This window comes from Lynx rufus, unplaced genomic scaffold (genome assembly GCF_022079265.1).
Source record: "Lynx rufus isolate CCGP_SWC_20201006 ecotype Redwood Valley unplaced genomic scaffold, mLynRuf1.p SCAF_1, whole genome shotgun sequence".
NCBI lineage: Eukaryota > Metazoa > Chordata > Mammalia > Carnivora > Felidae > Lynx > Lynx rufus.
The window spans coordinates 5,913,266-5,927,193 of NW_025814823.1; the positions used below are offsets into that span (position 1 = coordinate 5,913,266).

The 13,928-nt window shown below is 38.6% G+C and overlaps 1 protein-coding gene across 1 annotated transcript in view; it reads right to left on the reverse strand.

The window, feature by feature from the left end:
* LOC124506879 (phospholipid-transporting ATPase IB-like) overlaps positions 1 to 13,928 on the reverse strand; it is a 188,388-nt gene that overhangs the window by 132,283 nt on the left and 42,177 nt on the right. Inside the window, exons 12-18 of the mRNA XM_047072938.1 lie at positions 10,449 to 10,576; positions 9,361 to 9,438; positions 3,712 to 3,800; positions 3,426 to 3,467; positions 2,570 to 2,645; positions 1,197 to 1,302; positions 513 to 595 (exon numbers count right to left, since the gene is read on the reverse strand). Of these exons, the coding sequence (XP_046928894.1) occupies positions 513 to 595; positions 1,197 to 1,302; positions 2,570 to 2,645; positions 3,426 to 3,467; positions 3,712 to 3,800; positions 9,361 to 9,438; positions 10,449 to 10,576 (602 nt within the window). The remainder of the gene's footprint in view (positions 1 to 512; positions 596 to 1,196; positions 1,303 to 2,569; positions 2,646 to 3,425; positions 3,468 to 3,711; positions 3,801 to 9,360; positions 9,439 to 10,448; positions 10,577 to 13,928) is intronic.

Here is a 13,928-nt window from a genome sequence, read left to right on the forward strand (position 1 = left end):
TCAGTCCTTCCCCATGATATTAAAGGCTTGTGGTAAGTGGTCATCGAGACAAAATATATATATATCGCACATAAATATATATATTATATATATATTTATAAATAATATATATATTATATATATGAATAAATAAAATGAACAAATCAACATAATAACAACTCACAAAAAAATAGTTGGAAACATTTCAATTTTTCATAGAAAAAAAGTAGTGTATTTCTTGAAGATCTGATGATTCTGACTCTTTGGAATAGTTCACTTTCTCTGTGCTTTCTCACTAATTCCGGTTACTTTTCATACATTAACTCATTTAGTCCTCACAAGAACCCTGTGACACGCACAATAGGGAAACTGGGGTAGACACAGAAGGAACACACTTGAGACAAATGGCTGGGAAGGTGTGGGTCCAGGTGGGCATCCCAGGCAATGTGATCCCAGAGCTCCCAGACTCAACTACTCTACTGCGTCTCTCTGGAAGGGGCACGTGAATCATGAGAATGTAAGATGCTACTCACAGCATTTATGGTGACAGAGGATGGCGTTCTTGTAGTAAAAACAAAGCCAAGTTTCTTCATTCCTTTCACTAAAGCTGCTTCATCTACCAACAAAAAGTCTGTATTAATGGAGACTGAATGAAGATATTAACACTGAATTTAATTTGATACAGATTTCTATTCTCCAGCGCTAAAATACCATGACATTTTTTTAACTTGGCTTTTTTTTTTTTTTTTCTTTGGCTCCAAATGCACTTATCTAACTACCAGATAGTGTTCATGAAAGAGGAAATCTGCTTAAATAGACCCCTTTCAGTGAGGCTGAGATCTATTTACCGGCCTAAATTCCTTTCTTAGTACTCATTACAGTTTTTGTTCGACAAGCCATTGATAGAATCGCCACAAAATGCCGCAGTGCCTTAACCTTACTCCTGCCTTGTTACTGATTATGACTAAATGTTCCACCGAGCCCTAGCTCAAAGAGCCATGTCCACGAACGTCCTTAGGGCAGTCTTTGGGGGTGTGGGGAGCAGGGTCCCCAGCGCTGCAGCGTGGCTCAAAACCGCACAGTACCATCAATAGCCCTGATCCATAAGGACGCCTGAGAAGGAGCGACGCAGGGGCAGTCGGGATCAGTGACGGCACCACCTCTTCTCGGGGTTCATCACCTACCGGGTGCTCCAGGAGCACGCGACAGACACCTACCTGGGGAGGAAGCCTGGTAGGTTGTATTACCTCCGTCTCTCTCAGGAACAACAGTGTGACACACACATAACAGGGTGAGAAACTCCTTTATGTAATCTCTCGTGGGCTACAAAAAAGGCACAGAGCCAGTGAGTCTCTTCCAACACCAGCGGCACAAGAGTTAGATACAGTCTGCAAGTAGCAACAACTGCGGTTTTCACCTCAGGGACAGAGAGCCAAGCGCTGACTGCAAACCGCATCAGGCACTCGGAATGTGTTTGCAGAGTGGCTACCAAGGCAGACAGTGCAGGGCCGGGGAGACCTCAGGGAACAAGATGACCCTACCCTCTCGGAGCTTCTCTCCTCCCCGGGGAAACAGGTTTTCTCAAAGCCGGAGGAAATAAGTAGGGGTCGTCACAGAGCAAGGAGGGGCGTATTTTAGGTAGGTGATCTGGGGGGAAAAATTGGAGGACATAATATCTAAACTAAGACCTAAATGGAAAAGTTAGTTAGCTGTGTGACTGTGACATGTGACCGTGGCACAGGCTAGACAAAGGGGATGGACAGCACTTTCAGAGGCTCCGAGGCAGGAGACAGATTCATAGGTTTTCGAGCTTCAAGTTTGTGTGACTCCAGCGTCTTGAGCAAGGGGAATAATGACACAGAATCAGGTGGGAGAGAAAGCCACAGTGACGAGCTAGGATTTTATCTTAAGTGGCGTGCCAGTCCTCTGAAGGTTTTGAAGCAAAGGAAGAACACGTAAAGATTTATGTTTTTAAGATCACTTTTAGTTTTGATGGGTGGGGCGCCTGGGTGGCTCAGTCAGTCAAGTGTCCAACTCTTGATTTCCTCTCAGGTCACGATCTCACGATTTGTGAGTTCAAGCCCCACATGGGGCTCCATGCTGACAGTGCAGAGCCTGCTTGTGATTCTCTCTTTCCCTCTCTCTCTGACTCTGCTTGTGCTCTCTCTCTCTCCCTCTTTCAAAAATAAATACACTTAAAAATAAAAATAAATAAAAATAAAAGACCACTTTTATTTTTGAGAAGACCAAGATTTCAAATCAAGTAGATCAGTATTTTGAAATTGGTAAGTGAAGTTATTGGTAAAATACAATAGAACCAAAGCGCTTGAAAGCATTCAGAGATTTTCTTACACAGATTGCTACACAGTAAAATGTTCTTGAGTGATGTTTGGGTTCATTCACACCAGTTAGTTTGGCACTCCCCTCATAACATCAGTATGGAATCCGCTGTTCACTATATTAATATCAAAAAAATTTCAAGACCCTCTCTTTCCTGGCTCAGAAAATTATACCTTTTAATAAACCATATATATGTTTTAAAGTTTTGTAGCATTACCGTGTTGACGTGGAGTGAAAACAGCAGACTTACGTGGCCATTCTCAAAGTTCTGCAACAATGTTGGGTCATTAAATCCACCGGATTCTGTGATGGCAGACGGTGATGCACTGAGGAAGAACAGAGAAGATTTACTGTAATTAAAAGTTCCTGACAGAGCCAGTCAGCGATCAAATGGACCCAAAGTGAACACGCAGCCCCATCTTCTGATTGCAGGAAGTTACACTATGAAGTCTACACAACTACAGCTGACGCTTGAACAACATGGACTGTGCGGGTCCACTGAACACAGATTTTTCTTGTACAATATGGTAAATGTATTTCGTCTTCCTTGTAATTTTCTTAGTAACGCTTCCTTTTCTCTGCTTTAAGAGTATAATCTATAATACATGTACAAAATATGTGGTAATCGATCGTTTACATTATTGGTAAGGCTTCTGGTCCAACAATAGTCTCTGAGTAGTTAATTGGGGACTTAAAAGCTATACACGGATTTTCAACTGCCTGGAGAGGGTCAGCACGCCTAACCCCTGTGTTGTTCAAGGGTGAGCTGTATAGTAAATATTTAAGGTTCTGTCAAATTATACATCCTCTCAGCCCTCAAGTTGCAAAATGGCATTAGAAAATGCCTAAATCTGTGTTGAAAACCATGTAATTATACAGAGTTTAAGACAGAGTAACCATAAAATCAATAAATCAAAGTCTGGATTCTGGGTTCTTTGAATATCACATGGGAAAGATCCATCCAGGGGAGATTTCTGGGAACTGCCTTTGGAGATCTGGACAAGGGATAGCTGTGTTACCATATATCCGAACTCCAGTACTGAGAAAAAGCCCATTACAGGGGAAAAGGAACATGGACAAAGTAGAAAAGAATGTTGTCTAGTTACCTTAGGTTGTCCAAAATGGTATCACTTCTGTTTGACAGATTTCTGAGGGAAAACGAGGGAGGTTATAAGGCTATAAATATAAAAAACTTCAGGAATTCTAAAAAAAACATAAAAAAAGCAGATATAACCATATTTTTTAACAACTGCCAGTTTTCATTTAAGTTTCAGTCTCATTCAGATATAGCTATATTAGAAATTCATTTAAGTTTTGAAGTAAATAAAGACTTATTAATTTGTTTAAAAAATGAGAATTTTCAACAAAGTATGGCAAAAAAAAGCCACTTACCCATAAATTATACCTGCAATGGTACACTTCTTCAATGTCATAATATTGCAAGTGAGTGTTCCTGTTTTATCAGAAAATAAATATTTTACCTAAAGAAAGAAAAAACAAACAGGATAAACAACATAAATATAAAAGTTAAGAGCAAAGACAAATTTAAGTTCTTTTCTTTAAATCCTCAAAATACTTGAACTTTTAGTAAAAAGAAGTTCAGCCTACAAGAATTCTGCCTTTAATATTTATACTTCTTTCAGAGGTTCTCTTTGTTTTATACTGCAGGTGAAATTTTATGTTAATATGCAAAGTAAATTTCAGGCCATCCAACCTAAGAAAATCAAAACTCTAAGTTCTTTTTCTTGCCACAAGAAATCTCATCAAAGGTCTCTAGAAAACATTAAGTGTATATATAGATAGAAAGATATAGACACACACACACACACACACACACACACACACCCCAAAACCAGATAAAGACATTATAGAAAAAATGTACAGGCCAATATCCCTGATGAGCATAGATGCAAAAATACTCAACAAAATATTAGCAAATCAAATTCAACAGTACATTGAAAAGATTACACAACATCATCAAGTGGAATTTATTCCAGTGATACAAGAATAGTTTAAAAAATCAATCAATGTGATATACCACATCAATAAAATAAAGAATAAAAATAATACAACCATCTCAGGAGATGCAGAAAAAGCATTTGACAAAATTCAACATCCATTTATGATAAAAACTCTCAATGAAGTAGGGGTTAAAGGGAACAAACTTCAACAAAATAAAGGTCAATATGACAAGCCTGAAGTTAACACCAATGGTCAACGGTGAGAAGCTGGAAGCTTTTCCTCTGAGATCAGAAACAAGAAAGGGTGCCCACTCTCACCACTTTATTCGACATAGCATTGGAAATCCTGGCCAGAACAATTAGGCAAGTAAAATAAAAGGCACCCAAATTAAAAAGGAAAAAGTAAAACTGTCACTATTTGCAGAAGACCACACCAAAAACTTCTTAGAATGAATGGATTCAGTAAAGCTGCAGGTTACAAATTCAACATACAGAAACCTGTTGAATTTCTATACATTAATAATGACTGTTAGAAACATTAACAATTCCATTTACAATTGCATCAAAAAGAATAAAATACCTAGGAATAAATCTAATCAAGGAGGCAAAAAACCCGTGATCAAAGAAACTGAAGAAAACACAAATAGAAAGATATTCCACAAATTAACATTGTTAAAATGTCCATACTACCCAAACCAACTACAGATTCAATGTAATCCCTATCAAGATTCCAGTGGCATTTTTCACAGATTTAGAACAATAATCCTAAAATGTGTATGCAACCACAACCCCAAATAACCAAGACAATCTTGAGAAAGAACAAAGGAGGTATCATGCTTCCTGATTTCAAACTATATTACAAAGTTATAGAAATCCAAACAGTATGGGATTTGCATAAAAACAGACACGTAGGTCAATGGAATGGAAAAAAAAGAGCTCAGAAATAACCAATGAACATATGGTCAATTAATTTACAACACAGGAGACAAAAGTGTGCAATAGGGAAAGGACAGTCTCTTCAATAAATGGTGTTCAATAAATAAATGACAATCTCACCAATAAACTTGACAACCACATGCAACAGAATGCAGCTGGACCACTTTCTTATACCATGTACAAAATTAACTCAAAATGGACTAAATACTTGAACACAAGACCTAAAACCATAAAACTCCTAGAAGAAAACACAGGTAGTAAGTTCTTTGACATCAGTCTTGGTGATGATTTTTTGGATTTGACACTAAGAAACAAGGCAGCAAAAGCAAAAATAAATAAGTGGGACTACATCAAATTAAAAAGCTTCTGCACAGCAAAAGAAATCATCAGCAAAATGAAAAGGTAACACAATGAATAGGAGAAAATATTTGCAAATAATATATTTGATGAAGGGGGTTAATGTCTAAAATATATAAAGAACTCATGCAACTCAACAGCAAAATAATAATCCAATTTTAAAAATGAGGAGAGGATCTCAATAGATGTTTTTCCAAAGAAGACATACAAATGGCCAACAGACCCATAAAAAGATGTTCAGCACCACTAATCATCAGGGAAATGCAAATCAAAACCATAATGAGATATCACTTCACACCCATTAGAACAGTTATTACCAAAAGACAATAAGTGTTGGCAAGGATGTAGAGAAAAGGGGACTCTTGTGCACTGTAGGTGGGAGTGTAAATTGGGGCAACCACTATGGAAAACAGCATGGAAGCTCATCAAAAAATTAAAAACAGAACTACCATATGATCCAGCAATTTCACTTCTGGGTATTTATTTGAAGAAAATGAAAACACTAAGTCAAAAAGATAGACATACCCCTATGCTCATGGCAGCATTATCTACAATAGCCAAGATAAAACAACCTGTCAGTGAATGAATGGACCAAAGAAAATGTAGTGTATATGTAATACAGTAATACATAATTACACACACACACACACACACACACACACACACAAAATTGAGCCATAAAAAGAAGGAAATCTGGCTGTTTGCACATGAAAGGACTATGAGGGCATTATGTTGTGTGAAATAAGTCAGACAAAGAAAGACAAATGCCACAGGATTCACTTACTTGTGCGATCTGAACAAGAAAAATAACTAAACTCGCTACAGAGAACAGATTGGTGGTTGTCAGAGGCAAGGAGTGAGCAAAATGAGCAGTGAGCAAAATGGGTGAAGGGGGTCAAAAGGTACAAACTTCCAGTTAGAAAATAAATGAATCCTCAGGATGTCGTGGAAAACACGGCGACTGTAGTTAATACTACCATACTGCATGTTCAGAAGCTGCCAGGAAGATAGATCTTAAAAGTTCTCATCACCCGAACTCTGTAACTATGTATAGTGACAGACGTTAACTAGACTTATTATGATGATCGTTTTGCAATATATACAAATACCAAACCATTATGTTGCACACCTGAAACTAATATAATCATAGATGCCAATTATACTCAATACAAAAAGGAAAAGAGGCAATGTTAAACCATTTTTTTATTATCATGATAAAGTGCTTTTAGATAAAACTTACCGCTTTGACCATTTTTAAGTGTTATTATTGAACACATTGACATAGTGGTGCAACGGTCACCACCATCCATCTCCAGAACGTCTTTCTCATCCCAAACTGAAACCTCCTACCAATCCAGCAATACAATGACTCCCCATTCTGTCCTCCCTGCAGCCCCTAGCAACCACTACGCTACTTTCTGTCTCTATAAATCTGACTGTTCCAAGTACTTCATATAAGCTGAGTCATGTTCTATTTGTGTCCTTTTGTGTCTGGCATATTTCACTTAGCATAATCTTCAAGATTTATCCATGCTGTAGCCTGTTTCCAGATTTCATTCATTTTCAGGACTGCATAATATTCCACTGTATGTGCAGACCACATTTTGTTTAATTATTTATTGGACGTTTGAGTTGTTTCCACCATTTGCCTATTGTGAATAGTGCTGCTTACAACATGTGTGTATATAATACCTGTTTGAGTCCCCACTTTGAATTCTTTTGTGAAAATCCCCAGATGTGGAATTGCTGGAACATATGGTAATTCTAGGTTTAGTTTTTTGAGGTTTCTCCATAGTGTTTTCCACAGTGACTGCACCATCGTACATTTCCACATGAACACGTGTTCTCTGGTGTGAAAGTTTTACAGTAGGTGTCCTGGTGGCTGCCAAGTGCTATTTCATTATGATTTTGATCTGCAGTTCCTTAAAGATCAGGGATGTTGAGCATCATTTCAGGTGCTTATTGTTTGTTTATATACATTCTTTGGAAAAATGTCTATTAAAGTCCTCTGCTATTGAGTTGTACTAGTTTTTATATATTCTGAATATTAAACTTATTGTCTTGTTTTATTTCTGCTCTTATCTTTATGTATTACCTACATAAACAATGTAATTAATTTTCTTTTTTTTTATTTTTTTAATGTTTATTTACTTGTGAGAGACAGAGTGTGAGCGGGGGAGGGGTGGGGAGGGGCAAGGAGAGAGGGAGACACAGAATCTGAAGCTGGCTCCAGGCTCTGAGCTGTCAGCACAGAGCCCGATGCGGGGCTTGAACTCACAAACGGTGAGATCATGACCTGAGCCGAAGTCAGATGCTTAACTAACTGAGCCACCTAGGCGTCCCAGTATAATTAATTTTCAAAGCTTGAGTTCCAAAGCCAGTTTTATTATATTGAATTACTACTCTAAAGTAGCTAGAGTCAACTGACAAGGCAAGAGGGATAAACTGATTTTTTTTCCCAACTGTCAACAGAAAACATATGTTCTAAAGGATTAGCAAATGATCCGATTTTCATGAGCAGAAAAGTTGCTAGAAAGCTGATTATGCCATCCTCCTTCATTTTTAGTTTTCCAAGGTAAAAAGGCTATTAATGGTGTTCTCAGATCAGGCATTTCCAAGAGCCAGAAATATTCTAAAATAAATATTTACTGAGAACTCACTATTCAAATGATACTATACAATGTGACCATAAATTAGAAATCATATAAACTAAATACTGGTTAATTAAATCCCTTCTTCACACTGGGTAGTGTGCTGAGTGTATTACAAATACATTATCTTATTCCGTCCTCCAAACAACCTTCTGAAGTAGTTGCTATCGACATGCCCGAATTACAGATGAGGAATCAAGGCCAGCAAAGTTACCTAAGAAGCCCATGGTGACACTGTTGGTAAATAGTGAGACCAAGGTTCACTCCCAGGAAGTTTAACTCTGAAATTCTGCTTTTTATCATAATTTACATATTGCTTCCAATTAACTGAAAGATGGGAACTTACAATATTATTAAAAAAAACATTAATAGCAAAAATAATTACAAAAAAGTACGAATCAGAAGTCCCATCCTTCCAGGTACCATACGACTGTGGGAGTTAGTTGAGTTTTTCCAGCTGTCCTGAGGTATAACTGACAAATAATTGTGGGAGTTTTTAAAAACAATTTATACTTGTAAAGCTGCCACTGTCACTTAGAAGGCAACCGACTGTCCATTGGTAACCTGGCATCATTCCTGCCCCTTTCTGTTGTACTGTAGGGGCTCATGACCGGAGGGTACATTTCTCCCTATCTCCCAGGATTCCGGTTTAGATTCTACCACCGACAGGAACTTGCAGTAAAGAATTACAAGCTGCATCGTTGCCCTATTGGCAGCTGTGGGCAGATGCATGGGTTAGATGGGTATGAAATTTTGCAGCAGGCTCCAGATGCTTCCCTGTGGGTCCTCTGCCGTAGGGAAGCAGGAGCATGGCCACCAGTGGCAGATGCCCAGGTTCCCGGGACTCCCTGAAAGCTGACTGAAAACTTGAGAGCTAACTGACGCTTTCACTACCTGCCTCTCCAGCTCTTCTACTCTTTCATAAGCACATTAATAACCTGTATTAGGTCCGTTCGACGTGCAACCCATGATGCATTATCAGTATTTTTAGCTAATTATACTTTTGAAGCTCCACATGGGTATCATGTCAACTACAGCTTATGGCTGAATTCGCACTTTAACTTTGCACACGCTCTCCCTAGATCCACCTTCTTCAAAGTTCTTGTCACATACCCAGGCCCTGAAGGGGCCCTCACCTGCCCAAGCTCTTCGTTAAGATTGGACGTTCTGGCCATGGCATAGACGTTATTTCCTTCATAATGCATATCTTCATCCTGCAAGAAATGAGCAAAACAGCCAAGCCACGCAGTCAGAACTAGGCTCAAAATGTCTGCAGGTCAACTGGGCTGCCACTGGTCTTCTGACATGGCTGACATGAGAAAGAATTCAAAATGGAGTCTAGAATACTAAGAGAGTCTTGGGTGCTAGTTTCTCACACGCTTTGGCAGAGCTGATTCAGGACAGGCAATGCTACATAGAAACAAATATCAGTGTGTCGTTGGTTTGGTATTGGAAGACTTGGCTTCCAAATCCTGGCTCCGCCTCAGACGCTCCCACAGAGTGTCTGAGATCCTGAGTATGCTTTGCAGCTACTACATCTATAAAATGGGAGCGATAACACGGATCTCACAGCACCACTGTGAATTTTAAATGACAATACACTTGAAAGCACTCTGTCTCATTTTGTGGTTGTTAAAAATAACACAACCTTCAAGTGATGGTAATTCATTGATACAGGGAAGCATTTTAGTAGGACATCTAGCAAAAAATTTATTTCCACAAAAAAATCTTTTTAAATATAACTAAAAATTGCAAATGCACATTCAAAGTAGAAAATTTGCTCAGTCACATGATACTAAGTATCAATTTAAGTGAATGCATGGTTTTCACCTAAGAAATCTTTTCCTTAGTTTGAAGTCATTCTGGAATGGCTGTTTCTGTCACTCTTGCCAAGATACGTAAATCTATTGTAAGTCTACTGGACTCTACTGTTCTAGAATATCTTAAATTTTAATGGGCCATCTCTTTGCAGTTGCTACTAAGTCACTACTCTTGAATCTTTCTTATCAGCTAGGAAAAAACATATTAAGAAACAGTGTCCTCAAGAGTGACACAGAGAGGCCCAGGCACTGCTGAGTCAGGCTGACCCTGATGTTTGGCTCTCCTGTCAGGAATGCAACTCACCCGTGCACCACGGTAGGAACTCAGGCACTCTGATTCTTAAAACCAAAGCCACAGGTCAAGAGAGAACTTGTTTTTAAACTTTCTGATTTTTCATACTCACCCAGTTTATAAACAGGGCCTGAATATATTTCACAATTTCCAGAGTGACCAGCAGGCTAATGGGGATGAGATTGTGATACAAGATGATGAACACCAATATGTCAAACCCTAAGCTGTGGGAGCTGTAATCTGTGGAAGAAGATCAGAGGAATCATGTCACAGCTTCAGGCAATACCTCTATTCTTCTTTGCATTATTACGTTTTAAAATTGTGAAAATTTCTCCATGAAAATTATTATTAAGGGTAAAATTAAATGGACACATAAAGTAGTTTTATTATTTTTTAATATAGTTTATTGTCAAATTGGCTTCCATACAACACCCAGTGCTCATCCCAACAAATGCCCTCCTCAATGCCCATCACCCACTTTCCCCTCTCCCCCACCCGTCAACCCTTAGATTGTTCTCTGTATTTAAGAGTCTCTTATGGTTTGCCTCTTTCTCTCTCTGTAACTTTTTTTCCCCCTTCTCCTCCCCCATGGTCTTCTGTTAAGTTTCTCAAGATCCACATATGAGTGAAACATATGGTATCTGTCTTTCTCTGACTGACTTATTTCACTTAGCATAATACCCTCTAGTTCCATCCATGTTGTTGCAAATGGCCGGATTTCATTCTTTCTCATTGCCAAGCAGTATTCCATTGTATATATAAACCACATCTTCTTTATCCATTTGTCAGTTGATGGACATTTAGGGTCTTTCCATAATTTGGCTATTGTTGAAAGTGCTGCTATAAACATTGGGGTACACGTGCCCCTATGCATCAGTACTCCTGTATCCCTTGGGTAAATTCCGAGCAGTGCTATTTCTGGAGCTTAGGGTAGTTCTGTTTTTAATTTTTTGAGGAACCTCCACACTGTCTTCCCGAGTGGCTGCACCAGTTTGCATTCCCACCGACAGTACAAAAGGGTTCCCGTTCCTCCACATCCTCGCCAGTATCTATGATTTCCTGAATTGTTCATTTTAGCCACTCTGACCGGTGTGAGGTGGTATCTCAAAGTGTGGCTTTGATTTGTATTTCCCTGATGCTGGGTGACACAGCATCTTTTCATGTGTCTGTTTGCCATCTGGAGTTAAGTCTCAGTTAAGCACCAACACTGTAATAGGGCTTGTGCCAAGCGTCAACATACAAGATCTAGCAAGAGACAGACCCTGCTCCCAGGGAGCTTTGGATGCAGCTTGAGAAAGGAAGATGTGTCAGGAATTACGACACAATGAAATCCATGATAGCGCTGAACACGAAGAGTTGCAACAACACAAAATGGAGGGCCCAGAAAGAGGGTGCACAGAAGAAGGTGAGCCCAGTTTTGAGGAAGGGAGTTTGTTAAATGGAGATGAAAGGAAGAGCACGAAGAGGACATTTTATTTAGGTGGAAGTACGTGGCTTGAAGACAAAGAGATAGTTAATGATTTTTTAAACTTAAGAAATGAAGGAAAGTAAAGCCAAAAGGAAAAGAAAAAAATAAATATCATACTTCGTACAACCTAGTGATGTACTCATTTTTAAAGAGGTACATGTATTTGAGAGAGTAATTTTCCAATAAAAGTTCAATCTAATTTCACAGAAATTTACTGAAAAATATACAGAAGGTATTCAGGAGACATATACAGACTGCTTTCTATAGGTCTTTCTGAAAACTTACATCTCAATCTTATGTATTAAATTTATATGTTGAGTTACAACTGAAAAGAACTAAACAAATTGATTTGTCAGATTAATTAAGCACAAATATGTATACTGAGAGACAAAATTAAATAATTTTAAGTTAAAATTTTATATTCATTTTTCCTAAAAGGGAACACACCTGTAACTCAGAACGATCGTAGTTAAATCTAGATTTCTAAATTCCATCAACCTAAATGTCAAGTTTAATTCACTGTCATATCAATTCAAATTCTTATCACCTTGAGTTTACTAACTTTCCCTTATTTGCCATGATTACACTTTTATACTTACTATGCTACCTTATGGTCATAAATCAGTCTTTTAGGAATACTAGAGGCAGATATTATTAGGACCGTTTTTTTGGACAGAGAAGTTGAGAAAAGATCTCTAGTGCTTTGTTAAATGTATTAATTACTGAAAATGCAGTTATAGTTTAATTACCCAATACCTTTCTCTTCTTTTAGACTAGAATATCTTGGGCAGAGTGATATAGTCCAGAGCCAATAACAGATTTTTATTCCAAATAAGCCAGTAACTTCCTCTGTGCTTTTTTTCATAAAACAAGGGGCTGGGCTAGAAAACAATAGAGTTCTGCTTCTAAATACAAAAATTATTTCTTTTACTTAAAAAATTAATTACTGAGTTCCTATTATGAAAAGGCACTGTTCTTGGAGTTAAAGATACGATGATTCCTGTCCTCAAAAATTCACAATCTAGCTGGGAGGATGGGGCAAACAATGATTATAAAACAGGGAAATGGAATGATATCTATTAAGGACATCATTATAGAAGCCAAAGAGGCCTCCTAACTAAGAGAGGGAGATAAGATATAGGAAATGCTGCTGGAGAAGGTAATGCCTCATCTTGGACTGAAATGAGAAGAGACAGGTATCCCGTCACGAAGAGACCAGAGGTGCATTGAGGCAGAAGGAACTGTAGACAAAAGGCCTAGAGATGCTGAAGCAACTGGTGGATGGAAGGATCACGAAAGAGAACAAAAGTCAGTCTTCTGTGAATACAGACTAAGGATCAGATGATGGAGATAGGACCAGATATAAGGTCCTGATGTGCCATGCTAATAGCCAGAGGATAAATAAGTTCGGTTTTGCAAGACATACAGCCCCAGTTCCAACTACTCAACTCTGCTGTTGTAGCACTGAAAGTAATCACATGTAAGGGCATCTGGGTAGCTCAGTCAGTGAAGCATCTGACTTCGGCCCAGGTCATGATCTCACGGTTCGTGGGCTCGAGCCCCCCGTCAGGCTCTCTGCTGACAGCTCACAGCCTGGAACCTGCTTTGGATTCTGTGTCTCCCTCTCTCTCTGCCCTTCCCCGACTCATGACCTGTCTCTCAAAAATAAACATACATTACGGGCGCCTGGGTGGCTTAGTCAGGTAAGCATCTGACTTTCGCTCAGGTCATGATCTCACAGTTTGTAGGTTCGAGCCCCACATTGGGCTCTGTGCTGACAGCTCAGAGCCTGGAGCCTGCTTTGGAATCTGTGTTTCCTTCTCTCTCTGCCCCTCCACTGCTCATGCTGTGTTTCTCTCTGTCTCTCAAAAATAAATGTTAAAAAATAAACAAAATAAATAAATAAGCATTAAAATTTTTTTTAAAAAAGAAAGAAAGCAATCACATGGAATACATAAACAAATAAATATGGCTGTGTTCTGATAAAACTTTATTTACAAAAACTAACAATGGGCCATCAGGCAGTGGTCCACCAAGCCATTGTAAACAACAGGATACAGCAAAGCTACTGCATGCATTCATAACTACTTTTTACATACATCTTTCTTGAAACTGTATAAAGAA